This window comes from Aptenodytes patagonicus, chromosome 20, assembly GCF_965638725.1.
Source record: "Aptenodytes patagonicus chromosome 20, bAptPat1.pri.cur, whole genome shotgun sequence".
Taxonomy (NCBI): domain Eukaryota; kingdom Metazoa; phylum Chordata; class Aves; order Sphenisciformes; family Spheniscidae; genus Aptenodytes; species Aptenodytes patagonicus.
In genome coordinates this window covers 2,329,966-2,345,763 of record NC_134968.1, presented here as the reverse complement: position 1 = coordinate 2,345,763, position 15,798 = coordinate 2,329,966, and the positions used below count along the sequence as shown (strand labels likewise).

Below are 15,798 nucleotides of genomic sequence, written 5' to 3'. Positions count from 1 at the left end.
TGACCAATCTCCACCCGGCTTGCCGGCCCTCTGGCCAACGGACGGCGAGATGCTTTATCGTCGGCCAATCTGCCGCGGATTTGCGCTTGATGGGCAGCTCCGCCGAGCAATAGGACCCGTGATGGAGTGACAGCTCCGCCAATGGGCGCGGGCCTCCGGGCTGACGGACGGAAGCAGAGACCCAATGGGAGGGCAGATCTCTGATTGACAGCGCAGCTGGCTAATGGGAACGAGCCCAGCCTGTCGCCATCCGCTGATTGATTGACAAGCCTTTCGAGGCGGGGGAGGCGGACTTCCTCGTGGGCGGGAGCAACCCAAAATCCGCCTTCCGGTTGGTCGCGGCCATCTTGATTGACATGCAGAGAAGACAATGGGAGACGCGAGGCGGCCGAGCTCCGCTTGTGATTGGCCGCGCGCCTGTGCTGGGGGGGGGGGGGGGTCGGGTCTGAAACGTTGAAGCCTGATGACGGCAGCGGGGTCCCCGCGGGGGCGGGGAGTCCCGGGGATCCCCGGGGGGGTCCCGGCCCTCCACCCCCCCACACCCCCCTCGCAGGCCCCGTCCCGGCCGCTCCTGGGACCCCCCCGGCCCCGTGCGGGTGCTCCGGGCCGACACCCTCCCTCCCCCGCCGGGCTGCCGGGGAGGGGCCCTGCGCCCGTGGGGCCGGGGGTGTCGCCGGGGCTCTGTGTGTGTCCGTCCCCCAGCGGCCCCCCAAGCCCGGGGGGGGGGGCGGCAGGGCCTTCCGGGGCCCCGTGGCTGAGCCCAGCCCGGGCCTCACGCCCCCCCCCGCCCCCCCGCCCCGCCCCAGGTGGGGAAACTGAGGCTCCGGGGAGCCCCCCCCCCCCCCCCCCGGCCCCATCACCCCACCCCGCGGGCTGGCCTGGTGCCCATCACCGTCCCCTCAGGGCTCCCCAACAGAAGCGGCATGGGGCAGCCCCGGACCCCCACCCGCCAGGCCCCGGGGTGCGGGGGGCAGCCGGTGGGGGAGAAGACCATGGGGGGGGGGCCCCAAGCCTGGTGGCACCCAGCCCCGCTGCTCCTGAAGGACCCCATCTCCCCCAGGGGTGGGGGTACCCGGGGGGTTTGGGGTGTCCTGTCTCCCTGCAGGGGTTGGGGTGCCTGGAAGGGGTTGGGGTGCCCGGAGGGGGTCGGGGTGCCCCACCTCCCTCCAGGGGTCGGGGTGCCAAAGGGGGTCGGGGTCCCCAGTCCCCTCGCAGGGGTCAGGGTGCTTGGAGGGTCTCGGGGTGCCCAGTCCCCTGGCAGGGGTCGGGGTGCCCAGCAGCTGTGACCCACGCATCCCCACCCCAAGCTCCCCGCGCTCCCAGCTCCGGGACCACCCATCCCACCGCAGCCCCGCAGCCGAGGGGCCACCAGCCACCCCCGTGACCGGCTTGGGGGGGTCCCCGGCAGCTCCCGCACCCCACTCCCCCACCACCCCCACCCCCCGACCCCGTGCCAGGCCTGCCAGGCCCCGGGGTGCCCAGCTGGCTCCAGCCCCCACGGGACCAGCACCTCCCACTGGAGCCAAATAATTGCTCGGTGCTTTGTTGTGCAGTGTCTATGGCCCCGGGGCCTTCATTTGTGGGAACTTGCTGTGGCGAGTGCCTCCCTTTTAATTACCTCCCCTCCTCATGCTCCTGCTTACTCACCGCCTGGCACCGGCGCCTCCGACCCCCGCCTCGGCCCCCGGCCCCTCCGCCACCCCGGTCTCATGCGGGGGTCCCGGTGGCGTATCTCGGGGTACCGGTGCCGCGCTCGGACGGGCAGAGCGGCCCGCACGCTTGGGTCCTCGTCCCGCCGTGGGGCGAAGGCAGGCGGGGACCCGGCCCCGGAGCGGCAGGTGGAAGGGGAAGGTTGGGGCTGGGTGCCCGGCGGGGTCCCCTGGGTGGGGGCCGCCCACGGCCGCCCCCGGGACCCGGCTCCGGCCAAGCTCGTAAACGCTGCGGGAGGCACCGCAGCCACCGACGCTCCCGACGCCGCGCCGGCGTCGTCCTCCGCGTGCCGGGGGCACGGGGATGCGCACGTGTGGGACGCGGCTACGCCGTGGTGCTGCCTGCCCCGTACCCCGTTTCTGACCACGCACCCTGGGAGCGGGGGCACTGCAGGGGGACACGCTGGGGTCCCCGTCCGGCATCGCCGCCCGCCGCGGAGGGGACCCCAGTGTGGGGGTCCCCGCGGGCTCAGCCCGCAGCAGGCTGCACCCCAGCCGTGCCGGGGCGAGGGAGGGGAGCGGAGCCAGCCCCGCGGAGGGACCCCGGGCAGTCGGCGGTTGGCGGGAGGCAGCGGTGCCCAAGGGCCACCGTCTGGCTGGGTGCCCGCACGGCCTCGGCTCTGCTCCCGGCGCTCCCGCCCCGGCTGCCGGGGCAAGTCCCAGCCTGCCGCTCCCTGCCTCAGTTTCCCCAGGCGGGCAGTGACGCCGGCTCTCGGCTGTGAGCCCGGCGCGGACGCGAGCGCGGGCACGATCACTGTCATCGTCCCTGGGAAAGGGCCGTCCCCAGGAAGGGGCCGTCCCCATGACACCAGCCAGACCACCTCTGTGCAGTGGGGTGGGGACGGGGACGCGGGTCTGTGCAGCGAGGCAGGGGACGGGGACACACAGGTTGGCACAGCAAGGCTGGGACGGGGACACGGGGACATTGGGACACAGGGACACAGGTCCATGCAGTGAAGTTGGGACGGGGGCGCAGGTGCGCACAGCGAGGCGGGGACGGGGACTCGGGTTGGCACAGCATGGCTGGGATGGGGATATGGGGACACAGGGACACAGGTCCACGCAGCGAGGCAGGGACCCCTGCAGAGCCAGGCTGCACCGGGAGGACCCGGAGGACCCAGAGGACCTGGAGCCGTGACATGGGGCAAGGGCACGCCGTCCCCCGCCGTCCCCATCCCCGCGGTCCCCGTCCCTGAGCCCCCTGCCACCCACCCCGTGCTCCGTGCCAGCTGAATGCGACCCGGCACGGGAAGCGCGCCCAGGCCCACGCTCAATTACGGCAATTACGGCACCTCCTCAGCCGCCAGCCCGTCCCCGCGCCTGGCCAAGGTTGTCAGCCGTTCCTAATGGTTTCTGCAAAGAATTAGAAAGTGGTTTAGCGGAGGCTAAACCAAGCGAGGGGAGGACGGTGCCGTCACCGCTGCGAGGGGGCCCGGCGTCCGCCTGGCGCTGCCTCCCGCCCCTTCGGTCCCGCCGGGAGCAGAGCTGCTCCCGTGCCGGACCCCGCCTCCCCCGAGCCCCACGGGGCCACTGGGGATGGGGACGGGCTGGCGTGGGACCCCACGGGCTGGGGGGTGGCCAGGTGCCCCCCCCGTCAGCTCCAACCCCGATGGGGTCCCGGCACAGCCCTGTGCCGGGGGGGAGGCAGCGGTGGCACGACTGAGTGGATGCTGCCCCTGGTGTGGTCGTGTGACCCTGTCCCCTGTGGCAGCCACATGTCCCTGTCCCCAGTGCGGCCACGTGCCCCTGTCCCTGATGCAGCCCGGTGTCCCATCCCCGGTCGTGCCGCGTGTCCCATCCCTGGTGCAGCCACGTGTCCCTGTTCCCAGGGCCACTGTGTGTCCCCATCCCTGGTGTAACCGCCTCTCCCTGTCCTCAGCGCAGCTGCGCGTCCCACCATCAGTGCAGCCGCGTGTCCCCGTCCCCGGTGCAGCCACACGTCCCATCCCCGGTGCAGCTGCACATCCCTGTCCCTGGTGCATCCCTGTGTCCCATCCCCAGTGCAGCCGCGTGTCCCCGTCCCCGGTGCATCCCTGTGTCCCATCCCCGGTGCAGCCACACGTCCCATCCCCGGTGCAGCTGCACATCCCTGTCCCTGGTGCATCCCTGTGTCCCATCCCCAGTGCAGCCGCGTGTCCCGTCCCCGGTGCATCCCTGTGTCCCATCCCCGGTGCAGCCGCGTGTCCCCGTCCCCGGTGCAGCCATGTGTCCCATCCCCGATGCAGCTGCATGTCCCTGTCCCTGGTGCATTCCTGTGTCCCATCCCCGGCGCAGCCGCGTGTCCCCATCCCCGGTGCAGCCACGTGCCCCATCCCCGGTGTGCGACGCTGGGCGCTCACCGCCGTCGTGCAGGCAGGTTTCCCCACACGGTGACTGTACAGCCGGGCCGGTCGGGCGCAGATAGGCAGGGAGATTACATGGAACTAATTAAAAGCCGTATTTAAAACTACACCGAGCCGTCAGCTCCGTCGCCAGTCGCAGAGGTCGAGTTCCGACAGTAATTCCTGCTCCCGGTGAGAAACGCTCCCTCGGGGCACACCGCAACCTGGCACGCACTGCGGGCAGGGGAAGCCCGTCGCGATAATCCCGGTAGATATCTCTGCCAGGCAGGCAGGTGCCCTGCCTTCAGCTTTTCCCGGGGACCGGGCGGACAGCCCCGTGCCAGCCGTCGTGCCCCGGGGACGCGCTGCGTCCCCGGGGGCACGACGGCTGGCACGGGGCTGTCCCCTCATCCCCGTGATGCACAACTTGGGGGACAGGGACAGGACCGTGTGTCCCCCGTCCCCCCCATTTGCTTTAGTGGCCGAAGGGCTGTGGGAGCAATGGGGGCTGTGCCAAGCTGTGCCCTCCAGGTGCAGGCGTGGGGATTTGGGACCCTGTGCGGGGGGTGACTGAGGTCCCACGGGGGCCCAGTCTGGGCTGAGGGACCCCGTACTGGGCGCCGGTCCCCAGGTTGCTCACCCATGGGTGCACGGGGTTGTGACCTCCCCCCTCATGGGGCTGTGGAGCACCCAGGGCCACCCCGGTCCCTGACCCACCCAGCATCGTCCCCACCGTGCCAGCCCCGGCAGGTTCAGGATCCCCCCCAGTTCCCACTAGCACCCCTGGCTGCACCCCGCAGGGGGTTCAGCGTCAGCCCAGAGTCATCCCCCCGGGGCTGTCTGGGTGCGGGGCCGGGGGCAGCACCCCAAAAACCTCAGGGGAGGATCCGGGCGCTTTGGCTCTCCCCGTCTGAGGCCCCGTGGCCACCCCAAGGCTCCCCCCGGCCGGGGCGACCCAGACGGCACAGCCCCATGGCACCCGCTGCAGACCCCCCCCCGGGCACTCGCCCGGGCACCCTGCTCCTGGGCACCCAGCCTCCACAGAGTTCAGCACCCACATGCGTGGGTGGGTGCACGCAGGCAGTGGGTGCACATGCACACGGAGGTGCACAGGCGCGAGGTCCTGGTGCGGCGCGGGGGGGGGGGGGCTCATGCCCCGCACACGTGGGCACGCATGTGGACACGGCACCCCCCGCACACAGACACACACACACACACACACATGCGCAACAGCAGTGCATATGCATGCACACACGTGCACACACGTGCACGCACATGCACACACATGCACACACATGCACACGCTCCCAGCGCCCAGCCGGCCCCGCTCCCCCCACAGAAACCAATTTGTTTTATGGCAGCGGAGGAAATTGCCGTCCGTTCCCCGAGCCAGGAGCCGTTTGAAGTGCTCTGCCCCGGGGCCGGGAGGGGCCTCCGCCGTCCCTCCGTCCCCCAACATCCTCCTGGGGCCTGGGGGGACATCTCTCCATCCCCCTGGCCCTGGGGGAACCAGGAGGTGCCTCTCCTCCTCCATCCCCCCATCCCTCTGTCCATCCATCCCTCCATCCCGCCATCCCCCCACCCCTATTTCCCCCTGGGGACAGGGGTGTCCCCAACCCCCATGTGCCATAGGGCTGTACCCCCCCAGCTCAGCACTGCCCGTGCCCTGTGCCGCCCCCTTCCATCCCCCCCGTCACCCATCGGGGTGCAGCGAGGGCCGTGTCCCCCCCCTCCTGGCAGGGCCAGGCCGTGCCCAGCTCTGGGGGCAGCCGTGGGGCGAGGGCTGGGGCCGCAGGGGGAGGCTGCTGCCTCGTGCCCACCCGCGCACCGGGGTCCCTGATGCAGTTTTGGGGAGCACCGACCCCTCCTGCCCCCGTCCCAGCTCTGTGTGGGACCCAGGACCCCTTGGTCGCCCACCCCCCCAAGCGCCTGGAGCGGCTCCTGCTGCCTGAGCACTCCGGGAGGGATTGGAGGCATTTGCCTCTCACCTTGTAATTTATGCAAATGGGCTCTGTAATTAGCTGTAATTTCAAGGCACGGCTCGGGGTTTCAGACGCTCAGTGGCGAGGAGATGCCCCCCCGGAATCCTCCGGCATCGGCATGATTTCTTCCCCATGTGTGGTCCCAGCCGGGGCTCCAGCTCCGCTTGAGGTGGCTCCAGGACCCCCCGCCCCCCCCCCAGACCCCCAGTCCCCACGGTCCCTACGGTCCCCATGGCCCCGTGCCACTGCCCCATCCAGCCGCAGGCTCTCAGCCTCCCGCTGCCCCCGGCCGCGTCCCGGTGGCTCCTTCCCCCCCAGCCCAGGAGCCGTGTTTTGGGATGGGGTCCAAGAGGATCGCAGGGGGGCCTTGGGGCTGGGCGCTGGTGGCGTGGGCAGGTCGGAACCTCCCCAGGTCCTCGTCCCTGTCCCCAAAGGAGGCGCAACGGTGTCCCACATCCTCCTGCCATGCAGCCCCTCTGTGGCCCGGGGCTGGTAGGGAGAGGGGCCACACCAGGAACGGGTGGGAGAGGAGCCATGGCAGCTGGCACCTGGGACCCCCGGGCAGGGAGCCATCTCCCTCCCGCACCACCAGTCCCCGAAGCACTGGGGAGACTGGGAGGAGATCCCGGAGCAAAGGGACGCAGGACGAGCCGCGTCCCCACCATGTGCACAATGCACGGGGAAAGGCACACCCTGGGGTCCCTGCTCCCTGTGGTGGCACAGCCGGGCTGGGGATCGGGATCGGGCTGGGGATCGGTCTGGCTGGTGCCTGGAGCTGTACATGCAAAGTCTGCAAACTGCTCCCTGCCCTGGACAGCCACTGGCGGCCGCGATACGGCGCCTGGGAGGCAGCTGGGGAGCCCGGGGCCACCACCCTGGCCTGAACAGCGCTCGGGCGTCCCCGAGCTGGAGCATCCCCCTTCCCTGTGGCCACGGGAACGGCCCCCGGCACCTCCCGGGTGAGCGCAGGGGAGGAGAGGTGGTGAGACCCTGGGGCTGGGGTCCCCCTGCATCCCCCCACGTGCCCCACAGAGCACTTGAGCGTCGGATCGCATGTTCACCACCATCTATTTACGGCCAAGCCGCCATCAGCAGCTTGCCCTGCCACCTGCCCTGCCCCTGCCCGTCCTGGGGTCCCCATCCCGGGGTCCCCACCCCGGTGCCCAGCCGAGCCGTGGGGCCACGCTCACCCCACAGGCAGCCGCGTTTCGGTGGCGGCGGTTGAGCCGTCCCTGGGATGATGAAAACCAGGAGAGTTTTCCCCTGGGCGAAGGAGTTCCCTGCGCCCTCCACCCGGCCGGGCGCTTGGCAAGCGCGCCGGGGAGATGTGGGCTCCCACGCGCCGGCATGCCGGGCTCGGCCAGCCGGGCTTGCGGTGCTGCCGGCCGAGGTCCCGGCTCTGGCGAGGCACTAGCACCTTTTCCCGGGGGCTTTGGAGCGGGGTGGGTTTCCCCCGGGGCCAAGAGGGTCCCTGCAGGGTCGCGGCCACGAGCAGCGAGCCCCGTGCTGGCCCAGGGATTTTGGCCGTGGAAATGGGGACACGACGCCCCAGTGATTAAGTGGCTCCTCTGGCTGTGGCGTTGCCGCCTGGCAGCTCCCGGGGCTTCTTGCTCCCGGCAGCCCCTTGTGCTGGCAGCCATCGCGGCGTGGGCACGGGAGCCGGGAGGGTCGGACACCCTCCAGCCGAGTGGGGATGGGCTCAGTTGGGACCTCCCAGACCCTTTTGGGGTGCCCTGAATCCATCTGGGTCATGGTGGGTCCTGCCATCAGCATCCCACTCCCTCCTCTGCGGGTCCAGCTGTGGCCCCAAAACTTGTCCCCTGCACACGTCCCCGTCCCATTTACCCCATGGCACGGGGCCGAGCCGCAACGGGGGGGACAGCGAGCCCCCCCACCCGGACGGGTGACATCCCTGGGGGGGCAGGAGCAGACGGCCACCTCCGGGTGCCACCCCCGGGCGGGGGGGGGGGACGGACAGCCGGCTGGGCTCAGCGGGCTGCCCGGGGGTCCCTGGGGGGGGTGGTGGTGGGGGTGTTTGGCAGGAGGGCGGCAGGAGGAGGGCGGCCACGGGCGCGGGAGGGAGGCGGTTGTTTCTTTCTTCTTTAATTACCCCCCTGTTTGCGGTGTCTGCTGCGAACTTCCCGTCCCCTCCCTCCGCTTTCATGCGCCGGATCCTGGGACCGGGACCAGGCTCCTGTCAAGCGGCGGGGCTGGGGCTCTGCCTCCAAGGGTTAAAATCACCTGGGCCGGGGAGGGGTGGAGCTGGGACGGTGGGGAGGAGGGAAGAGCCGGGAGCCGGGCTGGGACCCAGCCATTCCTGCTCGCCCGGCCCAGTGGGTGCCCCGTCCCTGGGGAGCCGCGCGGGTCCCTCGGGGTCCCCTCGGGAGCCAGCGCCCACGCCACGCCGATGAGGACGGAGCCGCCGGGAGCTCGCTGCCGCTAGACCCGTACGTACCCCCTCGGCGCTGCCCGCCTCCATCGCCCCGACGGCCGGCGCGGCGGGAGGGTGGGCGGCCGCGGGGACCCCCGGCGGGGAGCCCCGGCCGGGTCGGGGTGCCGCGGCCGCCCCGACCGGCGGCTGGGAACGTGCTGCTGGCGGTTCCGCCGCCCCGGCCCAGCCCAGCCCCGGCAAGTCTTTGCTTGCCGCCGCCGCCGCGTCCACTGGCCACCGAGCCCCGAAGGCTCCCGGCCCCTTCGCCTCCCGCGACGCCCTGCCCTCGCCCCCGATTTACAGCGCGAAGCCCCCTCCCCGTAGGGCCGGGCCCCCCTGCAGCCCCACGGGGACCCCGCGCCGGTGCCAAGCCCTGGTGCGAGGGTGCGAGGCAGGGGGCTGGGCGGGCTGGGCCCCCCCCGCGCCGCGATCGGTGCTGTGTCCGTCCCCCGTCCCCCCCCCCCCCCCCCCCCCCGCGCCCGCCCAACAAAGCCCCGTGGAGTTTCGCTCCGGCCCCGGGGAGCCTTGCTGTGGGCTGGGCGGTGGGGCGAGCGCGGCGAGCCGGCGGCATCGCCCCCGAACCGGCGGCATCGCCCCAAAACCGCAGCATCACCCCAAACCCAACGGCACCGGCCCCGACCGTCGTCTCCGAGCCGCCCGTCGGGGGCTCCCCGAGCCCGGGCCGGGCCGGGCGGGAGCCGGGGCTGAGGGCTGAAGGCAGCGCCGCCTGCCCAGCCCTGCCGCGGGGCGAGGCACCGGCTGGGGCTGGGAGACGGGCAGAGCCGCCTCTGCCCAGCCTGGACCGTGACTCACGGGACGCATCACTCGCCGGTGCCTCAGTTTCCCTGCGGTGAAATGGCCAACGCGTCGTCGAGCCCCGCCAGGGAGGGGGACGCTGGGGGCCCCTGGGGACTTTTGTCGTCATTCCCGGATGGAAAAACGCCCCGGGAGCCTCCACGCGTGGCTGGGGCAGCCGGGCAGGGCAGGGCCAACGAGGAGGGGGGGGTGGGGGGTCCCTCCCTCCCAGCTCCCCCCCCCCCCATCTCAGCGCTGGTCCCTGTTCCCTGGCTTCGAGATGTCCAGTGGAGCTGGACAAGGTGTAGCCGCGGTGGAGGTGGTGCGACCCGGCTGTGGGTCTCGGTGCGCGTGGGGCCGTGGCTGGGGGGCTCGGTCCCAGAGGGACCCCCAAGCCAAGGGGGACTTTTGGGAGCGGCGTGCGCCGGGAGAGCCGTGGCCGTTGCTGCCTGGAGCTCACCGTGGCCGTGGCAGGTCTGTGTCGAGTGGGACCTGCCCGGGACCCCTGTAGAGGGTCCCTTCTCCTCCCGTTGGGGTTGGGGAGCTGGAGGACGTCCCTGCCAGGTCCCCTCCGTCTCCAGATCTGGGGGGGCTCTGTGCGGGGCAGGCTGCTGCCTTGTAGTCCCACAAAGGGCCATCACCATGGGGTTTCATGGGTTTGACCCCAATCTAGCACCTATGGGGAGCAGGGGGCTCAGGACCCCACTGGGGATCAGTGCTGGGTTGGGAGCCATGACCCCCTCTCGGTGCCAGCCATCACCTACCCCGCTGGCATCCCCAGGAGGCAGAGATGGTCCCCAGGAGCCGGCCCCGAAATTGGTGCCACCCCCCCCACCCCCCCCCCAGGGTTGGGGTGAGCAGAGCTGAGCCCCCCCTGAGGAGCAGCACCCCAAAACCTGCTCAGGCCGCCGCTCCTGGGGGGCTCATCCCACCCGCGACCGCCCCGGCACCAGCTCGAGGCCAAGCTCCTGCAGGCACTTGGGTATTGCAGGTGGAGGTGGGTCCCGTCGGGGGGATTTTGGCACCCCCCAGCTCCTGCCCCTATCCTTGGGGTCCCCTGGCTCTCCCCAGTGCCGCCTGGCAGGGGAAAACGGTGTCTGCGGGCAGCTGGGGGGTCTTCAGTGTTGGGGACCCCCTCCCTGCCCTGTGCTCATAGTGCTGGGGATTGGGGGGGCTCTGGGGGTCCAGCCCCTTTGCGCAGGGGATCCCCCACCCCAAAAACTTCAGCACCCCCCGGGTGTCTCCCTGGGGGTCTGTCCCTGTCCCACACAGGCTGGGGGGGGGTGGGGAGCCAGGGGGAATGGCGTGGGGGTGGCTGGGAGTGGGCAATGGTGGCGGGAGGGGACGGTGGGGGTTTGCGGGGAGGGGGGTCTCAGCCTCCCCCCCACTGCGGCGCCGGTGGGAAGTCGGGGGGCGGGAGCTGGTGGCGGCAGGTGGATTTCGACACTGGGGTGGGGCCCATCCCCAGTGGGGTTTGCACAGCTCCCGGTGAGTCACGGCCGCCATGTCGGGGAGGCAGCAGGTGCCTGGGGGTCCGGGGGTGCAGTGGGTGCCCCGGGGGTCCGGGGCTGCGGGCGAAGGCAGCCCAGAGCCCCGGCTTCAAAGGGCTGCCGGTGGCTGGGCCCTGGGGCTCCACTGCCTCCCCGCAGCCGGCTCCGCTCCCCCATCCTGCTGCCAACCAGCCTGGGGGTGCAGCCCCCCCCCCGGGTTGCGTTTTTGCCCCCCCGGCAGCCTGGGGGCTCCCAGCCGGGCCAGGGGTTTGGGGAAGGTGCAGAGCTGAGGGCGATGGTTTCCCAGCCCGGCTGGGGTGCGGGAGAACCGGGGTGGCCTCGTGGGTGCCGTGTCACCCGTGGTTGGGGCTCGGGCTTGGGGACACCACTCACGTCCCCTTGGGGACCCTGGCTGCATTGGAGGTACATAGTCGGGGCGGTGACGAGCAGATGCTGGCGGCTTCCTTAGATTTCGGAATTAGGCACCAACCCCTTTGGGGCTGGCACAGGGTCCATAGGGGCATGGGGACGGGTGCTAAAGGGTGACCCCTGCCTGGTGCCACTGTCCTGGTGTCCCACTGGGCTGTGGAGCAGAGAAACCCCCTTGGCAGGGCAAAAGTGTCCCCCAAATCGCAGGTGATGAGGTGATGGGTGCTGGGGGCGCTGTCACCCGTGGCGTGGCGGGACCGTGCCAGTGCGGGATGGGAATCGGTGCCGGGGCTATCGCCGGTGCCAAACCCCGGCCTGTGCTGGCGTAGCACAGGGGTAGGAGGGTTAGGAGGTGTGCCCCCCCGCTTCTCACAGCTCTTCTCTCCCCCCCTCCTCTCCCCGCCCGTCCCTCCTTGGCCCTACAGGTCTGTCTGCGCCACCGCCCCGCGCTGCTCGGCAATGCTCACAGCGGTCTGCGGCTCCCTGGGGACCCAGCCCTCTGACGCGCCCCGCGCCTCCCCGAGCCACCTGGACCTGCAGCCGCTGCAGCCATTCCAGCCCCACGGCAGCGCCGCGGCGGGTGCCGCCGACTTCGCCTCCCCGCTGCCTCCCCCGGAGCTGCCGCTGGCGGGTCCCGATGCCGCCGCGTTCGCCGCCCCCGGCACCTACGAGCCCCATGGCCCTCAGCGGTTAGAGCTGCCTGCCGACGGCCCCGGCGCCTACGCCAAGCTGCTGCCGGCCGCCCCGGACATGGCGCATCCCTACGAGCCCTGGTTTCGGCCCCCCCATCCCGGCCCCCCCGGTGAGGAGGGAGGCGTCAACTGGTGGGACCTCCATGCCGGAGCCAGCTGGATGGAGCTGCCCCCTGGGCAGGGTGGGGGGCTGCAGGTGCCCGGGCACCCTGGGCTGCCGCCGGCCCTGGGGGGGTACGGCGGGGGGGAGCACCAGCTCTGCGCCCCCCCCGCCCACCTGCTGCCCCCCCCCACCCAGCACCTCCTGGGACCGGAGGGGGCGAAGGCACTGGAGGGACCCCCCGAGCCCCGGGGGCCGGAGGCGGAGGGCGGCGGGCGGCCGAAAGGTGCCCGTCGTGCCGTGCCCCGGGGCGGGGGGCAGGCGGCATGCCGCTGCCCCAACTGCCAGGAGGCGGAAAGGGGGGGTCCCTGCCCCGAGGGGGTGAAACGCAAGCACCTACACAACTGCCACATCCCCGGCTGCGGGAAGGCGTACGCCAAGACCTCCCACCTGAAAGCCCACCTGCGCTGGCACAGCGGCGACCGACCCTTCGTCTGCAACTGGCTCTTCTGCGGCAAACGCTTCACCCGCTCCGACGAGCTGCAGCGGCACCTCCAGACCCACACCGGCGCCAAGAAATTCGCCTGCCCCGTCTGCGGCCGCGTCTTCATGCGCAGCGACCATCTGGGCAAGCACATGAAGACGCACGATGCGGGCAAGGACGGGGGCGAACCTGAGGTCAAGGGCGCCGGGGACCCGTCGGCCGGCAAGGGAGGCAAGAGGGAGTCCGAGGGGGGTAACGCCGCCCCCACAAACTGAGCCGCTGAGCCCCGGGGGGGAAAATGGATGGAGGTGGGGAGGACCCCGGGCAGGGGCCAGGGGGACCCTTCGGGGCCGGTATCCGAAGGGTGTTGGGGTGGGGGGCGCACAGGGCTGGCACCTTGTGCTCGAAGCGGTGGTGGGGACATGCCGGTGGCACAGCCCCGTCCCCCGCTGTGGCGGTGCCGGTCGGGGAGCGCCGGAGCTGCAGCTGCCCCGCGGCGGTTTCACTTGTCCCGCTCCCGCTCTCCCGCCCCGGTTCCCCCCCGTCCTCCCCCGGCTTCCCAAATCTTCTTTTCGGGAGGCTGCTGGCAGGCGGCGGGGCTGTTTGGGAGGAACATCAATGGGAGCCGAAGGAGCAGGCGCTGCCCGGGCACGTCCAGCCCCAAAGGGGAGGAAGGAGAAGGAGAAAGGGAGAGAGGAGAAACCCGGGAGCCTTCACTTGCGGAGAACGGCCGCAGCCCCCAGCCCCCTCCCCGTGGTACCCCCCCAAACCCTTGGTGTCCTGGGCTCGGCCCCCCCAGTGCCAGCCCCACTTTTTCGCCACCCATGAGGTTTTGGCACCCCCAGGGGTGCACACAGGGGCTCGGGGGATGCCCACGGCCCCCTGCCCGGGCTGGGGATGCTGGGCTGGTGAGGGACCCACATCCCCTGGGACACCGCTTTGGCTGGGGGCTTGGGAGTGCGAACCCCTTTTTTGGCCCAAATTGAGGCTAAAACGGGGAAAAAAGAAATCCTGCTTGAATGTGAGCCGTGGCGGGGCCGTGGGGGGCCACGGCGGGCGCGTGGCGTGGCGGCAGGCGGTTGCCCAAGCGCACACCTGCAGCTTTCCCACACCCACCACCACCGCCGCGGCCCCGGGCGGGAAGCACACGGGGCGGCCGCGGCCCCGGGAGAGCCGGGGCGGCCACATTCCTCCGGCCTGGCACGGCCGCGTTGCCCGCCGCCCCACGACCCCCGCCTCCCTCCCCACCCCCCGGCACCCCGTGGCCGTCCCTCCCCGGGGACCCCGGATCCCCCCCAGGCATGCTGCCTGTCTCCTGGGGACACCATTGCCGTCCCTCCCCGGGGACCCCATTGGAGACCGCAGTCCCCTGTGTGTGCTGCAGGTCCCTCGGGGACCCCATATCTCCAGGGGACCCCAGCTGTCCCCCCCCGTGCATGCTACCCGTTCCCCCAGAGCCCTGGAGCCGTCCCTCCCCGGGATCCCGTATCTCCAGGGCACCTCTGCCTGTCCCCCCCTCCCTGTGCATGCTGCCTGTCCCCCCGGGGACCCCATAGCTGTCCCTTCCCAGGTCTGTGTATCTCCCGGGGACACCCTGGGGCCTCCCCCACCAGGGACCCCGTATCTCTTCTCCCCTGGGGCTGTCCCCCTTCCCCCAGGGGACCCCGTATCTGTCCTTCACCCCCTGGTTGACAGTCCACAAAACTCTTGTTTTTTGGTCCTTTTGGGTCTTATCCCCCCCGATTTTGGCAGAACCCCTTGGACACAGAAGGAGATGCTGAACCTGGGACCTGGGGGGGGGGTGGGTGTTGGGGGGCAGTGCTCGGGGCTGGGTGGGATGGGGCTCACGGGCTGCTCAGGGCACCCGGGACTCCCCTGGCTCTGCCCCCCAGCCAGCACCAGTTCACACCAGTTGGGAATCTGGGGAGGGGGGAGATTTGGGGGGGGGGGGGAGGGCCAATATCCTGGCACGGCCCCATCCTGGGGCCTCTCGGGGGGCCGTGTCTGGGGCTGTGGGGGCTGCCCGGGCTCGGAGCACCCTGGGGTCTGGGTGGGAAGGGGTGGAGGTGAAGTCAAGTGGGGTCCGTGCCCAGAGGGCGCCCCGAGGCCTTCGGTTTCAATTGTTTTATTATTATTATTAATTATTATTATTATTAATTATTATTATTTTATTAAGGTGAAGCTAGGCTTTGCCACTCGGGCAGAGTGGACGTCTCGGGCCGAAGCTGTGGCCGTGGGCCTTATGGATGGGGAAGGGGGGTAGGACCCCTCAAAGGGTCCCATCCCTGTCCCCGTCCCCGTCCCTGTCGGTGTGCGAGGGGCCGATGGCAGCCCCGCTGCGCCACGGGGCTGGGGACGAGCCGTGGGGCTGGAGAAACCCAGCATGAGGTGAAGTCTCGCTGGGGGCGTCCACGGGGACGCGTCCCCAGCCCCGGCATGGCCGCCACCGTCCCTCCGCAGGACTCGGGTGACCTGGGCTGCCCGCAGCTCTCGAAGGACGTCCCCGACTCCGGCATTTGCATTTTCCGGCACAAAATTCCCCCTCGGTGCCCCCGGATGGGATTTCATGTCTCGAGGGGACCCCGGGGGGGGGGGAGGTCAGGACCCTCCACAGGGTGCTGCGGCGTTAAGCCGGTGGCTCGTTGGATTTTGGTAGCTGAGCCTGGCTCTGTCAGCGGCCGGGGACTCCGGCGTGGCGGGGTCTCCCATGCTGCAGCTGCCGGGGCAGGTTTAGGGGGGCTGTGCCGGGGGGACCCCAAGGGTGGGCTGGAGAAGGAACCACCGAGCAGGGGGTCCCGTGGTGATGTCGGGGCTCAGCCTCGTCTCGCTGCCCCCCCTGCCCCGGGGCTGGGCCCCTTGCCCAGCTCAGAGCCGGGGGGGCTGCGAGGACGGGGCCCCAGGTGTGCTCTGCCCCCGCACCCCCCCCCCGGGGCCCTGCCTGCCGCGATGGGGCAATGAAGGCTGTAAAACCGGGTGGGGAAGGACGGAGGCCGGCTCCCACCCGCCAAAACCAGTCCAGCCTGCTGCGGCGTGGGGATCCCGGCCCCGCGCCCCGAACCACCGCGTCTCCCACCCCCGAGCCGCCTCCCCGGGGCAGGGAGGAACCGGCCCAGCCGGGGGCCCCGGGCGTCCCCCATTGAGCCCCAGCTCGGGGCGGGGGGCGGCTGGTGGCTGCGGGGGATGAAAGGGAGCGGGGGACCCCATGAACGGGGTGGCCCGAGGGGTGCTGTGGCCGGGGGCGAGAGGTGCCCCTCACTCAGTGAGGGGAGCGTTTGTGCTGTGAAGAGGCGGCGGGGCTGTGGGTTTGGGTTTTGTACTGGAATAAACGCCGCGTGTTTTCCACGCCCCGGCTCTCCGACTCCATC

At 71.4% G+C, this 15,798-nt stretch overlaps 1 protein-coding gene across 1 annotated transcript; it reads left to right on the top strand.

The window, feature by feature from the left end:
- Positions 1–8,370: 8,370 nt before the first annotated feature.
- On the top strand, positions 8,371–12,713 carry SP6 (Sp6 transcription factor). The gene is made up of 2 exons (XM_076356756.1): positions 8,371–8,459; positions 11,583–12,713. The coding sequence occupies exon 2, from the start codon at positions 11,617–11,619 to the stop codon at positions 12,706–12,708; it is 1,092 nt and encodes a 363-aa protein (XP_076212871.1). The 5' UTR covers positions 8,371–8,459; positions 11,583–11,616; the 3' UTR covers positions 12,709–12,713.
- Positions 12,714–15,798: the final 3,085 nt, after the last annotated feature.

What these genes read in the sequence shown, in the direction of transcription:
- SP6 (XM_076356756.1), top strand. Translation starts at nt 11,617, where the DNA reads ATGCTCACAGCGGTCTGCGGCTCCCTGGGGACCCAGCCCTCTGACGCG.